This window comes from Anopheles maculipalpis, chromosome 3RL (genome assembly GCF_943734695.1).
Source record: "Anopheles maculipalpis chromosome 3RL, idAnoMacuDA_375_x, whole genome shotgun sequence".
NCBI classification, from domain to species: domain Eukaryota; kingdom Metazoa; phylum Arthropoda; class Insecta; order Diptera; family Culicidae; genus Anopheles; species Anopheles maculipalpis.
In genome coordinates, this window is record NC_064872.1 from 58,658,116 (window position 1) to 58,671,797 (window position 13,682).

General features: G+C 42.5%; 1 protein-coding gene across 1 annotated transcript; it reads left to right on the plus strand.

Moving 5' to 3' along the window:
• The first annotated feature begins 7,705 nt into the window (after positions 1 to 7,705).
• Positions 7,706 to 11,102, plus strand: LOC126561487 (uncharacterized). The gene is made up of 2 exons (XM_050217663.1): positions 7,706 to 10,882; positions 10,942 to 11,102. The coding sequence occupies exons 1-2, from the start codon at positions 7,732 to 7,734 to the stop codon at positions 11,100 to 11,102; spliced, it is 3,312 nt and encodes a 1,103-aa protein (XP_050073620.1). The 5' UTR covers positions 7,706 to 7,731.
• Positions 11,103 to 13,682: the final 2,580 nt, after the last annotated feature.

Below are 13,682 nucleotides of genomic sequence, written 5' to 3' on the forward strand. Positions count from 1 at the left end.
GTAAAAAAAAGGAAAAACTACAACAAAAAATTACAAAAAATGAACTAACTAATTAGAGATTCAAATAAAAGTTGAAAGACGCAATTGAAACCGTAAAACAACATTTCGTAAAAAAGAATTTTTAACACTGTCACAAAACAAAGCTTTAAAACAGCAAACTTTGAAACATTGACCAAAAACCCAAATATTGATTTGTAAAATTATTATTGTCCTTTGAAACATAGAAGCAAACGAACAAACAAATGTAAACAGAAGAAAGTTTACTAAAATTAGACAGATTCCAATAGGTTCTACTCAAAGTCAAAATTTTTAAATAAAAAAAGAGATAAAAATAGAAAGAAGAGAAAAAAGTTGATAAAAAAATTCATCCATAAAAAATAGCATCATTAACTACAGAAGAAAGTTATTTAAAAAATAAGATAGGAAATAGATTATCCAATACTTAATAAGTTTAACTATGAAAAAAACATATAAAATACGTAAGTTATGCAAAGAATAATTGCCATAAAATAAATGAGCCCATTTCAAATTCAAAAAGGGATTGTTCAGTCTTCCGTCCAAGAGTTCAAGAAAGCAAAACATTCATGTGTGGAAATTTAAATAATTTTATCGTTAAACCAATTAAAACCTTAGCTTAAGAAAGTTCCTCAAGTTTCTTTTGAGCTTTCTAAACCTTCAAGGTCATGCAGGTCATATAATGGCCTACTGGTTCTATTTATACATCTTAAAACTGTAACAACAGCTTTCATAGCAGGTTGAGATGAAATCAGATTCATGGCCTTCGGTATATTAGATCGAACACTGTAGCGCGAGGCCATGAACGTGCGTTTCAGGTTGAGCTAGCTCTTGGAAAGATGATTTAGAGAAATTTCGTACTATTGTTTTGAACAAATAAAAGTTTTTCCAAATAAATGTTTAAACTATTTAAAAACACGTGTAATGAAGATTTTGTGACATTTTGTTTCTAGTAAACGAACTTTCCAGGGGATGAAAAAGCAAAACACCAGTCTAGAGTGTCTATTTCAGTCTATTTTCTTCACCAAGGTTCTTCCCTACAGCTCCCTTTGTCCCAGACAGCCCGAAACTGCCGTAACCTCGGCCAACAAACAATCGATAATCTAACGAAGCTTAATCTCCCCCGGCCAAGCAACAAAACCAACCAAACAAACAAGGGTCTCTCCTTCATCAATCAGGAAACCTGCAGGAAAAACGTTTCTTCCCGAACGAAACGTGATCGTCTATCTATGACGGATGATCGCCCTTCGATCGTCATCAACAAAGCGCATCCATCCGTCCCAACCTATCCATCCGTCGTACCGTCGTGCCGGGCGACCCAGGCACCCAACTGCTTGAGCTTTGACGCAATCTACCACCGATTGTCAGTCACAACAGTCCTGCTAACCTGTTTCCATTTCTCGGATACAGTTCCGTGCCGCCGACGGATTACCCGGTGAGCGCATTTACCTTGAAACGCATCGATTCGAGGGTATCGTGCTGTGCCGGATTCTTGTCGGATCAGTGAAGAAGATTTCACTTTCCACGTTCCGATGCTGTAGATGACGTTGCGGTGGAAGAATCTACAAAATCTTGCCTTTGTGTATTTTAAATCGCTTTTCTACTAGTTCTCGTGCCGAAAGGGAAGCGACGCACGGAGGAGAAACTGAAGAAAGCTGGAGCGAAAGAGAGGAAAGTTAACAAAGACAGTTTTAAAGCCACCCCAAAACGTATTGTGTAATCGGTGAAAAATTACAGCCGTACGAGACATGGGAACACAAACACACACTCGTGCTTTGCTCTGCTTGTCCTGGCTCGACAGTCCATCAATCTGAGATCATCGAACGTCAGCAGGGTGTTTCACATTCCCGCACGATCAAGGTGTGAATTAATGAAGGCAACATACCCTCGATTTAGAGATAATTGCAAGGATAACAAGATGACGGTTGGCCAAAATTGTTCGGACCTCTGGAAGAGTCTCATTTGAAACCGGAAGCTCGTCCAAAAAGCGCATTTCATGTCGCGTTTGCTGTTTTTTTTTGGTACTCGGTTGACTTTGGAATTGGATTTTTCTACCTTGTCTGTGACATCCTGACGATGTGGACCGAATATATTGACCGAACGTTATGGGAGGGAGGATACTGAAGAGACAAAGAAAAAAAAAAAAACAGCGAACGAGACACATCCTCGCCATAACGGACAGCAGCACCACATTATCATTTAAAAGCATCGGCACGCGAAACGCCCAACAGCTTCGCTTGGTGAAAGTGGATACAAATATTTAAATCACACCAACGGGTCTTGCAACGGGCCCGGACTCGTGGGTTGTATGAGCGGACGACGGAAGCAGATGGAGCGAGGGAGGGTGCACTGTAATGGTTACGGTATCGCCAAATATTCGCGTCCCATCCCTACGGTCAGCTGAAAATCGACACCTGATCCTGGTGCAGAACTGAGACGGCTCGACCAGGTTGGAGGTTTGAATTATGTGCGCACGATGCGCAAACACTTGCGTCGATGTAACAAAGTGTGAGTGTGCAATTTTCCACCATCCGTTGTGGCGCCGTTTTTTTAGCGGATGTGCTGCTGAGGTGCTATTTTTAATGCAAAAGCTTCCATTGATATGATGATTAATGCAGCAAATGTACGTAAATTTTTAAATTTCTTCTGGTTTAGCATTTGTTTTTATTTTGCTTTTAGTTACCATCCAATTTTTAATGAAGTTTTTAATGAAGAATTTGCTTTATTATGTTAAGTTTAGTAGTAAACCATATAGACACACCAATGAAGGAAAAAATCTTTCCCAACATTTTTTTATTACCTTCAATCGCCATTTCTGTTTTGGGCCTTTTTTTGGGCCATATTTCCTTTTGTTCTTAGATTTATTGGCTTAAAGCCCCCAAGTAGATGGCGAGAAATTAATCTTAAAGAAAACAAATATAATTTGTCCTCCCTTTTTACTAAGAACTGGTACATAGCAGTAAATTCGGTATCTCAATAAATGTACATAAAAGAAGGAAATTAGTGTATTCATATAGAAAAACATACTAATGAACCATCAGACGTCACAACCGCTTGGAGGACTTGTGCTGTTGCAGAAATCCTCGCAACCCTTTACGATCTGGTGCCGTCGTCTGCCAGTATAATATCCCAACCTTTCTGATGGTAACATCAACTCCATCTCAACCTGAGCCTGCCACGCCTATTTTGTCCATGTTGACAGTCTGAAAGAACTTTATAGACTATGTCGTGTGGTGCCATTCTCATGACGAGAGTAGCACACTAAAGCCTGGTGAGTCTAATGCGGAGCAAGGTGGAAAGGACGACTTCATTGTCTTGACTCACCAAAATTCATCTGACAGTCTTCTGCTCACGGACGCGGCTGAGATGGTTGAATCAGTTTTGGACAGCGACCATGTCTCAGATGTGTATGTGAGTACTTAGACTATGAAAGTTCTGTACAGTTTCAGCTTCGTCGCGTCTCAAGCTTTCTCAGGCTTTAGTATGACTGATTGCCAACCAGCATCCTTGCGGGAAATTTAACATAACTATAAGGCTGAAAGGCTTGGCTGGGATTTCAAATGTGCTCTTTGCGATGAAGTTTGTCGTCGAGAAGTATCAGCTTGGTTATGGTGTCACATGCGGCTTTAAAATCGACGAAGATATCATAGGAGTATAGCTGCTGTTGCGCAAAATTCTTTACGATTTCCGCGTGATAAAGATCAATTATAAAGCTGCATAATAATACTACATAATACTACACCAGAAGAATAGAGATTAAAGTGTAATGAGGGAAGCAGAAAGAGTTGTTTTTTTTGTGCAAATACATAAACAAACCACTAAAAGAAAAATGTGTAAATAACAAAATCTCAATTAGATAACTATGAACTCAATAATTATAAACGAACACAGACTTAAAGAAGTAAAATCAAACATAAAAATGAAATGAATATTCACAATTGAATACAAAATAGGGAAAAATACAGAGGAGCAGTAGAAGCGCCAACGTTGCCGATTAACACTAGGCAGGACATACTTACTTACTTATCAAGCGCTATAAACGCTTTGGCCTGTCGCAGCAGCATTCGTCTTGGCGGTCTTGACCTGTCGTAGCAGCATCCAGAACCGCTCACGGTTCCGCGTTATCGTTATATCGGCCTTGATGGAGGATGATTCCTCGCCATCCTCCCAGTCATCCTCTCCTCTGTCCAGTCTAAAATGACTTTCTGAGCTGGGTTGTCCGGTGCCATGCATATAACATGGGCTATCCGAGCCAGGCGAGCCTAATTCGTTGCACGACGGTGAGATCGTTCGTACAGCACAGGACAGGACAGAAGTTCAAATACTATCCGGACCGTTCCACTGTAGTGAGGACTGTCTCTCCAATTACATGGTGTTAACAAGACTTGAAAGTCATTCGCTAAGGCTGTCGCGATCTAGCTAATTTCACCAAAGGATAATAAATAAAAGAGAGCATTCAACACAGAGGAATCATATACAAATAAGGAAAATCTATTTAAATCAGCCAAACATATAAAATGAAGAGGAAAAGTATAAAGAAAAAAGACAAAATTGAAATCGATAATCAAAAACAAATGTAAAGATGAGAAGGAAAACTTTATTATATTGAAGTGAAGTACAAACGCATCCATGTCAAACTTGCTCAAATCGAACAATCAAATAAAACAAATTAAACACAAATGTATATGAACAAAAGGATGCTGGAAGGATCTAAAATTAACAGAAAAATGTCATAAGTCATTGCACTTAATCATACCCGAAAATTCGCAGTTTCTATTAATAAGCCTTAACATGCCGCCTATAAGGCCGTTCCAGTCACAAGAAAAAGCACATTTATGCAAGCTAAAAATAAATTTGTTGTGATTTATTAGGTTTTCTTTTATTTCCTTTAGCATAAATAATCTTAACACATGCGTGTTTGTATACATTTCGATCGTATCTACGTACATGATCGTTCTTTGCCGAAGAAAGCTAAACTCTCACAATGCCTATCCCTGTGTGGTGTGTTGATTACACGGTTGTATTTCATGCAAATCCTAAAATCGTTTCCACAAGAAGAGAGGTCCAGTAGAGTAGGTCGAGACGACAGCCAATAAATGGATGGCTGGACAAAAACGCACACCGCTAGGCATTCAACCTGTACCACCAATCTGATCGTCGGGATCGGCACACCTGATCCGCACACGCCGTCGATACGTGTTTAATAACACCGTTTGGGAACATCTTCCCCCAGAGATGATCACGTTTCCGCATTGTTCCCTGCTGGGTTTCTCAAACCGACACACACACAAAAACGGAAGCCTCGTCCAGATGGATGGGCGTTTAGCAAGGGAGGGTCTAGGTGCAGATGATACAAGATTCCCACCTTCGATTATGGTCGGTATGTGTGGCCGTACGTGTGACCCACACAACGCATTGACAATCGATCGGATCGATAAGAGGATCGGTTTGATTCCGGGTATGGGCGTCAGGAATCGAAGCCGGACCATATTTTATAACGAAGATACTGGAATTGCTAAGAGTGTGCAACAAAACCTGTTCATCCCACGGGCGAAAACCACTTACATCATGTAGGTCAATATTGTGATCCGTTCGATAGACGGCCAAGGGATTGTTTTGAAGACTCTCGTTTTTGGTAAAACGCATTTAGATATTCTCGAGCGAAATAGTGTCAAGGTAAAAAACAACTAACGATGGTCAATTAGGTAGCGTGCAAGACTTATTGCTGGTCCATTCTTCAGGTTACATTGTACCAACTCCTCTTAAAAAAACCTAGCCTAACCTCTAAACCAAACCATTTCGCACCATTTTTCATCGTTCACGCCCGGGCCACGGGCGAATCACCTCGAAACGTTCCTCCTCTGCTATGCATGCATCATGCGTATGGTGTCCCGCCGGTGGCGCTGCATCACACAAACGCACTGCAATGCATCAAATTCCGTCACCGAAGCAAGGGTGCGTGTTTGCTGTTCCATCACGTACCCGAGCGTGTGCGTTTTTTCTCGAATAAATATTATTCCATGCCCTTCCACGACTTTCGCCTGCCGAAGCGGTGCCGGTAATAGCTCATCGCAATCCGATCGTCCTCGTCGCCACGTTTGTTCCGCTCCATTCCTACTGTCCGGCACCACCGCCACCGACGGGATTCCCGTTTCGGCCCAACATCCGTCCGGATGATGATTTATGTAAATCGGTAAACTAAAGTTGCATAACGTTACGGTTCGAAACATGGACGCATGATCGAACGGTAACGCACCGAACGCTTCTTCGATACCAAATTAATGCAACGCAGTATTACACGCGACACCCCGGACTCACGGTGAAGGCCGACTTTTGCCAAAAACGGGAACGCTTCCGAGCATGGATGGCTTGGGTTGCTAATTCGGTGAGGCATCAAAACACCAGCAAGACAAAAAAAAGCTTTCCCGATCCGATCGTGACATAGATTCGATACTTTGTTTGATAGGACTGGAGCTTAAGCTTTGAACTTATTAATGCTTGATCCGAAATTTGCAACACAATTGCCATGTTTCGATCGATGACATTTATGTTTTATGACTTTGTTCTGTTTTTTTTTGTGATCTGCAGTAGCATTTTAGGGTGCTGATCATGCAATACTTAATCCGTATGCAGTGTGCATAAGCTTCTTTCGTAGGTTCTCATGATCTTCGTATTTCACGATACAGTCTTAGCTCTTTTTTATGATGCTTGAGGCACTTTTTTATTAAGAATACACTTTCAATTGTTGTGGTATTTATGGAGCATTTAGTGTCCAGGGTTCTCGTAGAGCCCCTGGAGTTGTGAAGCGCGTGGCCCTTGATGTTACAGATCACTGTTGAAGTACGGATCAGTGATCTGGTCCCCAACCACCAGGACCCTCGATGATGCTATCGAACGAATTCAACGGTCCCTCTCCAGATTTGCAATACCTAAATCATCAGGTGGTTGGGTTTCCGATCTGCCTTGTTATGAGGATAGATGTTGTTTACTTGGTTTGCAGTCCCTAGAAGCTCGCCCTAGAAGTCCCTAGATGATCGTTGAGCACAACATGAACATTAAGAGAAGCAAAACACCCGGAATATCGAGTTCTAACAGCAAGCATCTTCGCTCATATTCCGGAAGAGTCTCGAAAGTGTATTCCAGCATAGTGTTGATAGCCTACCGCGCAAATGATCGCTGTACTCTTTAAGTGCGGTTGATACAAGAATTGGAAGACACCTTATAACTAGATAATATTCCAGAATCTGTTTGATAAGAGAACAAAACAGTACTTTTAGACATACTGGCAATGTTATTATTCTTCAAAATCGAAACAAAAACGGCGAATAACCAAGTTCCTTTCTTATATTTAGTTTTTATAATGTCAAACTCAAAATCTGTACAGAGAAAATATTTAAAACTGTTTTTTTTTTCATTACCCCGACTTGTAACTGTCATTTTGAATAACGACTGGTATAAGGATCAAATCAACCGAATGTCAAACCGTATTCCAATATGGCGCTTGCACGCGTGAGCGAACCTCTGCTACCCGAATTGAAACTGTCATTAAACGACGCAGTGAAAAATAATGCAGTGGCTTGTGTTTACGTAGAGAAATATTTTAATTAATTTCAATCCAATTCTTCACTGCAGTGCATTTATCTAACCACCATTCGTGTGCTTTAAGTGACTTTGCTCATAGAGGTACAAAATCCATCCCCGTATTAACCCCCCACGATGGGTATTCGCAAGTGCATCGTGCCGGATTGCCCGTCGTCATCGGCACGTCCGGAAGATCGTGGCGTTACGTACCACAAAATACCCTACCTAGAGGATATGAAGCGCTTGTGGATTGTTGCCTGCCATTTGCCGGACGATTACTTTGCAACGAAGGGCTCGAACGTATGCAGCCGTCACTTCCGGAAGGCAGATTTTCAGGAATTTAAGGGCAAAAAGTATGTGCTCAAGTTTGGTGTTATTCCAACGATATTTGCGTGGACCATCGCAAAGCCATCGGCGGACGAAGCTTCCAAGAGTGGCCAGAAAGCGTCGAAAGGAAAGGAAGATGGAATGAAGGGACAGAAGGTGGTAAAGGTTAAGGAAGAATTTTTCCACGAAGTGGGTGATAATGATGAAAATATTGTGCTGAAAGAGGACGCAAAGGTATCAGCGTTGTTGAAAAAAGACACCTCACAGAAGGAGCAGAAAACGCCTGCCAAAAGAAAGTCCATACCATCGTCGAAGCGTGCTAGCAGCAGTGGCATCAGCGGTAAGAAAGGGTCAGCAACGCCGGCCAAACAAGCACGCACCGAGCAACCGCCGGTTGCATCATCCACCAAGAAGCAATCGCCGAAAAAAGCAGCCAGAGAAGATTCAAAGCAACCTGTTGCCAGCGAAACGCAGCCAGCTGTTGCTGTAGATGCAGATGAGCCTGAGCCGGCTGGGGGAGGTGCAGAAAAGCCAATCGATTTTACTCCCGGCACAAAGATCGAGGCACAGGATTTTAGCGGTACATGGCATGCGGCCAAACTGGTCGAAGTAGACACCGAAGACCGGGAGGTGTTGGTGCAGTTCGATAAGACAGATAAACTTAAATCGACCACGCTGGAAGAATGGATATCGATGGACAGTGTTCGGCTGCGTCCCATTTCCAACACAAACTACAGCGTCGGTGAAAAGGTGTTTGCCCGGTGGAGTGATTCGCGGAAGTTTAAGGCCACAATTAAAAGCATTGTTGAGCACAACATGTACGAGGTGGTGTTTGATGATGGATTTGCAAAGATCTGCAAAGCGTCACACATTAGTCGCATTAAACGGTCCGAGGAGGCGAAGGCGGACACGGGCGAAAAGGACGCTGAGGGGGATGATACTGAAGCGAATGCAACGATAAAGACAGAACCGGGAGAAGAAGGGGCCGAAGGTAGTGTCGGAGGGCTGCTATCAGTGAACCAGCTTCGTATTCCGCAGGTTGTAAAGTTGAGCGAACTGCCGGATATTCCACAAACCGGTGAATGGTGCTGCCACTGGATGAACGATTATCCGGTCGGGGAATCGTCCGAGGTGGATCTGCGGGGCGGCCGGGTGTACACAGTGATAGTGCCCGATTGGCGCCTGCCGGAAGGATGGGTGAAACACATCTTTCAGCGCATAACGACGTTCGGGAAGATGGACATACTGTTGGTTAGTCCGTCCGGGAAGGTGCTCCGTTCGAGGCAGGAGCTGAAAAAGTATCTAGACGAAATCGGTGAAACGTACGATCCGAACGTGTATGACTTTGGATTGCATGTGAAGCGGGCGAAACAGCTGCGATTCTTTCACTACACCCAAGAGTACAAGGATAGCTTCCTGCCCAAACCGGCGCAAGAACCGATGCTGCTAAATACCGAGGTAAACATCGGCTCGGTGAAGGTGAAAATCATTGACAATTTGTTCCAATGTCCAGAGGAAGATTGTTTGAAAACGTTCCGGAAGGAGAACCATCTTCAAATACACATCAAACACTATCACAAGGAGCTAGCGAAGGGTTTGGGGGACATTCCAAACATGCAAGATTTGGCCGCTCTACGAACTCCGATCGAATTGCTTGATTCGCCGAAACCGGTGAGCCGTAAATCGCAGGTCGCTTCTACACCGAAATCAACAGGAACGCCCGTTGTTGTGAAGCAAGAAAAGATGGAAGAGGATGAACTGATCATACCGGATGTGTTGGTGGAAAATGCGACGATGCAGGACAGCAAACCGATTAAGGAAGATGTGTTGAAGTATCCTAAAAAAATGGAGACAGATAAACCAGACACAGACAAGCCAGAAACGAATGTGAACCCAGATGTTGTAGAACCATCCAGTGGACAAGAAACATCCGCCGATCCTAGCGCACCTTCAACGTCTACTTCAGCCGCAATTCCAAAATCGAAACCACCAAGTAGTAAGGTACCAAAAATTAAACTTTTCAGTCAGAAAAAATCATCCGATGACTCGAAAAAGGTACGCCACGGTATGGTGTCGAAGAAGAAATCATCGCGATCGAAGAAATCGCGATCAAGACGATCGCGACCAGCGCGACGTCGGGTGAATCGTACGGCACCGGCCGTCCGTACGAGCGATACGAGCCTTCACGGGTCGTACTCGTACGGGAACTATAGTGGAACGTTCCACAATGAGGTGGGTGGCGGATTTTATGACGATTCGATAAATGCCAGTGTCGGCGGATCGGCAACCGGGCTGGTCGATGAGAATGGTGAGGTCATAAAGATTGTTCGTATGCGCAAGGAGGAAATCATTAACTGCATCTGCAAGGTAACGGAAGAGGACGGATTGATGGTACAGTGTGAGATGTGTCTCTGCTGGCAGCATGCCTTTTGTCAGAACATTCGGAACAGTGCCGAGGTGCCGGATACGTACGTTTGCAGCATCTGTCGCTATCCGTATCGGGGCCGTGTTTCGAAGCGGTACGCACACGATCAGGATTGGCTGTACGAGGGAAAGCTGGCGGTGGCAAAGTATCATGCGGCCAATTCGAAGCACGCGCAGCGGTTCGATATACTGAAAAACTCGCACACCCTGACGGGCAATCTGCTCGAGCTGAAGCGCTTCATGCACAGTTTGCAGGTGAAGATAAACATTGCAGAAAAGAAGGACCACCCGAAGATGTACCTGTGGTCGAAGAAGTGGGAAAAGAGTCCACCGCGTGGAGATGGCAGTAGCAGTACGTCGATGGGTGGAGGTGATAAACATGGGGAAGGTGGAGATCAGCAACAGATGCCCCAGATACCGGTACCGGAAGCACCGATCGATCCGGCCGAATGTCAGGCGATCCTGCTCGATCACATCCAGAAGCAGCAGAACGATGCGATGGGACGGTTGCAAGCGATCGAGGCACAGATTATAGGTAAGATTTTGATTTGAAAAAGAGTCGTGTGATTCTAATTTAACTTGTTTTATTTGCAGGACTGGAAGCATATGACGAAAAGGCAGACCTGCTGGAATCTCCCACCGCGAAGAACTATCCGAAAACGAAGCAAACCATCCATATGCTGCTGAACGATTTGCTGAAGATGAAAAAGATTGCCGAAATTCACACGGATTTGCATAATCTGTCGGTGCAGTGAGTGTTCCGGCGAGAGTTTCTGCAATGCGTTCTAAAGAAGTGATGTTTTAATTTGATCTACTTAATTGTTAACACACTTTTTAGCGTCTACATAATTCAAACAATGCGCAGTTAGTTTGCCCGTGTGCTCTGTCATTTGTATGTAGTTTGGCGAATGGATGTACAATTTTATGAGGAAAAGCTTGGCTTGTTTTGGACAATTTCAGTTAATAGGTCTTAAACGAAAATTGGAATTCAGTTTTTTAGAATGTAACCATGAAATATTAGCATTTATCATTTGAGGAACCAGTTGAATAAAATAGAGCGTATAAACACAAGCACATGATTAATTTCTCGAGCACGATCGAAAGCTGTTGTGGAGTCAGATGAGATGAATTGTCGTGTTTAAAATGAGCAAATCAGGATATTTCAAATGCTCAGAATTTAATGTAGCAATATTCTTCGAGATGCTGTACGATATATACTAGCAATAAAAAATACGAACTTAAATAAAATGTTTTATTTACACTAATTCATATAATCCGAAACATAAATGTTTTTAGTTCTTTCATTAAAGCGAATATTCGTTTGTTTTTATTATTCGCTATCGATCTGAAATTTCAAACTGAGTGAAGATCGAGATCGGCAACTTAGATATGCTTGTTATAGAATACCAATTGTGCTATTTTGGTAATTTTCGTAGCATGAATTCCAATTCCTAATTAGAAAATTCCTTTCTTAATCACATAAAATTAGGTGAAAAGAATCAAAATAAACTAACGATTTCGCCAAGCTTATCTGGTTTGTTAGTAACAACACCGACATGTCTGGTGATCGAGGATAAAAAATTCTCAGAGATACACTCTTCCTATCATCTGTCACCATTGAGGTTTTACACGTTTTCTCTTCAATTTACCGTTAAATCGCTAACATCGTCGACAATCAGAATTCAATCCAGCAAACTCGTCTAGGTACTAGTAATTTTGTCTAAGGAATCGAGCAAGTGATACAAGATGTCGGAATGTAAATTTACATCTAGCCAAATGTTGGTGGCCATTAGTGTCTTGCTAACTTCAATAAGCTTGAGTCAAGAGTCAGCTCCAGTAACGACATATGTTACTATTGTCCAAATAAGTTTGTCCATGCAACACTATGAATAGGTCATTTGTATTCATATATAGATAATTTTTCATTCGACATTTGGTCTATTATTTGTTGAAGTTACAATGATGTGCTTTGTAAATTGTACGATGATCTCACTATTGTGCAGAGATTTTAGTTCTTTAATGTATGGGGTGGTCCGGTAGCAGAGGCAGTATCGTCAACGTCCTTCACACATCTGGACCGGATATCGGATATAAATTATCCGACTAAGGGTATAATATAGCAAAAGAATGCCAACAATAGCAGTTCAAAGAAGAAGAGGGCGGTTTCTTTCTTCTACATGATGATTGAAATGATTAGATTAATTTGTTGAAAATGTAGCTAAAATGTGAATTTAAATTCCATTTCATCCCATCATGAGCTTTAGTTTTATCCTCAGAATGACTCTGAGCATCCTCGGTCAGCCGAACGTGGTTTATCACGGCCTATATGTAACCCTAAGCACTTGCAGCATATTCATGGGAAACTTGGTCCCGGTCTGACATAACCGGTACGCTTAATAAAAAGCCAAATACCTTGATTCACTTTTCATATTCTAATGTCTAGGAATCATTTGAAGCAATAATATAAGCAATAATTATTTACCGAACAAGTTTTGACCACACCATAAATACACAGTCCAATAAAATTGACACCTTACAGTGCTGCACAAAAATATGTAGTGGGGAAGGGGGCCTTCTCGAGTCTTTTACCACAGAAAAAAACAATACTTGAACGGAATGCACAACCGAAGGTAATCGCTTTTACTTAACATTTATTTAGCGTACTTTAAAAAAAACATTATCTTTTCTCATTCTCATTCGATTTTACGCAACGTGTAAAAATACAGCAAGCAGCGCAAACCATTTGACAGCTTTCAGTTTACGTTCGGTGTAGCGTGACCTTTACCGGTGGTAGATTTGTGTGGTGAAATGGTCTGTTTCCTTGCTCATATATACGCGTGTTCTCACTCGCTGGTTCATTCATTACGCTGTCCGATGTTTGCCGGTGCAGTTACGCCAGCGGTGCCGAAAGTAAGGTTAAGCCAACAGCAGCTCCCGATCCAATTATGCTAAATAATCAAATAATGTAGTGCAAAAAAAAAACACGCAGCAGTGCCATAAAACGCGTCGGTCTGTGTATCTGTGTGTCCGTATGAGGTGAAGGTGCAGCGCCTGTGTATTGATTGCCGTGCATCAGCTGTGATTTGTTGTGAAATTAAGCTGTAAGGGGCTGACAAAGGGAAAAAAAGAACCCCGAAAAAAAGCGCCTGGCAGACGGACGGGAGGATAACAATCTTTGCCGCGTACGTGCATATCAATCCGTCCCGGAATCGAAGCAACCCGATAGTGATTAGATTCGATAGGTGAGTTTAAGTGAAATAGGGGAAAAGCACGGAAAGTGAAACATAAAAACGTGCCAAAACTTACCGGTCATAGGGAGCATCCCGCAACAAAGT

Coding starts and splice junctions, on each gene's coding strand:
- LOC126561487 (XM_050217663.1), top strand. CDS start 7,732: ATGGGTATTCGCAAGTGCATCGTGCCGGATTGCCCGTCGTCATCGGCA. Junction 10,883..10,941: donor GATCGAGGCACAGATTATAG/GTAAGATTTTGA, acceptor TTTTATTTGCAG/GACTGGAAGCATATGACGAA.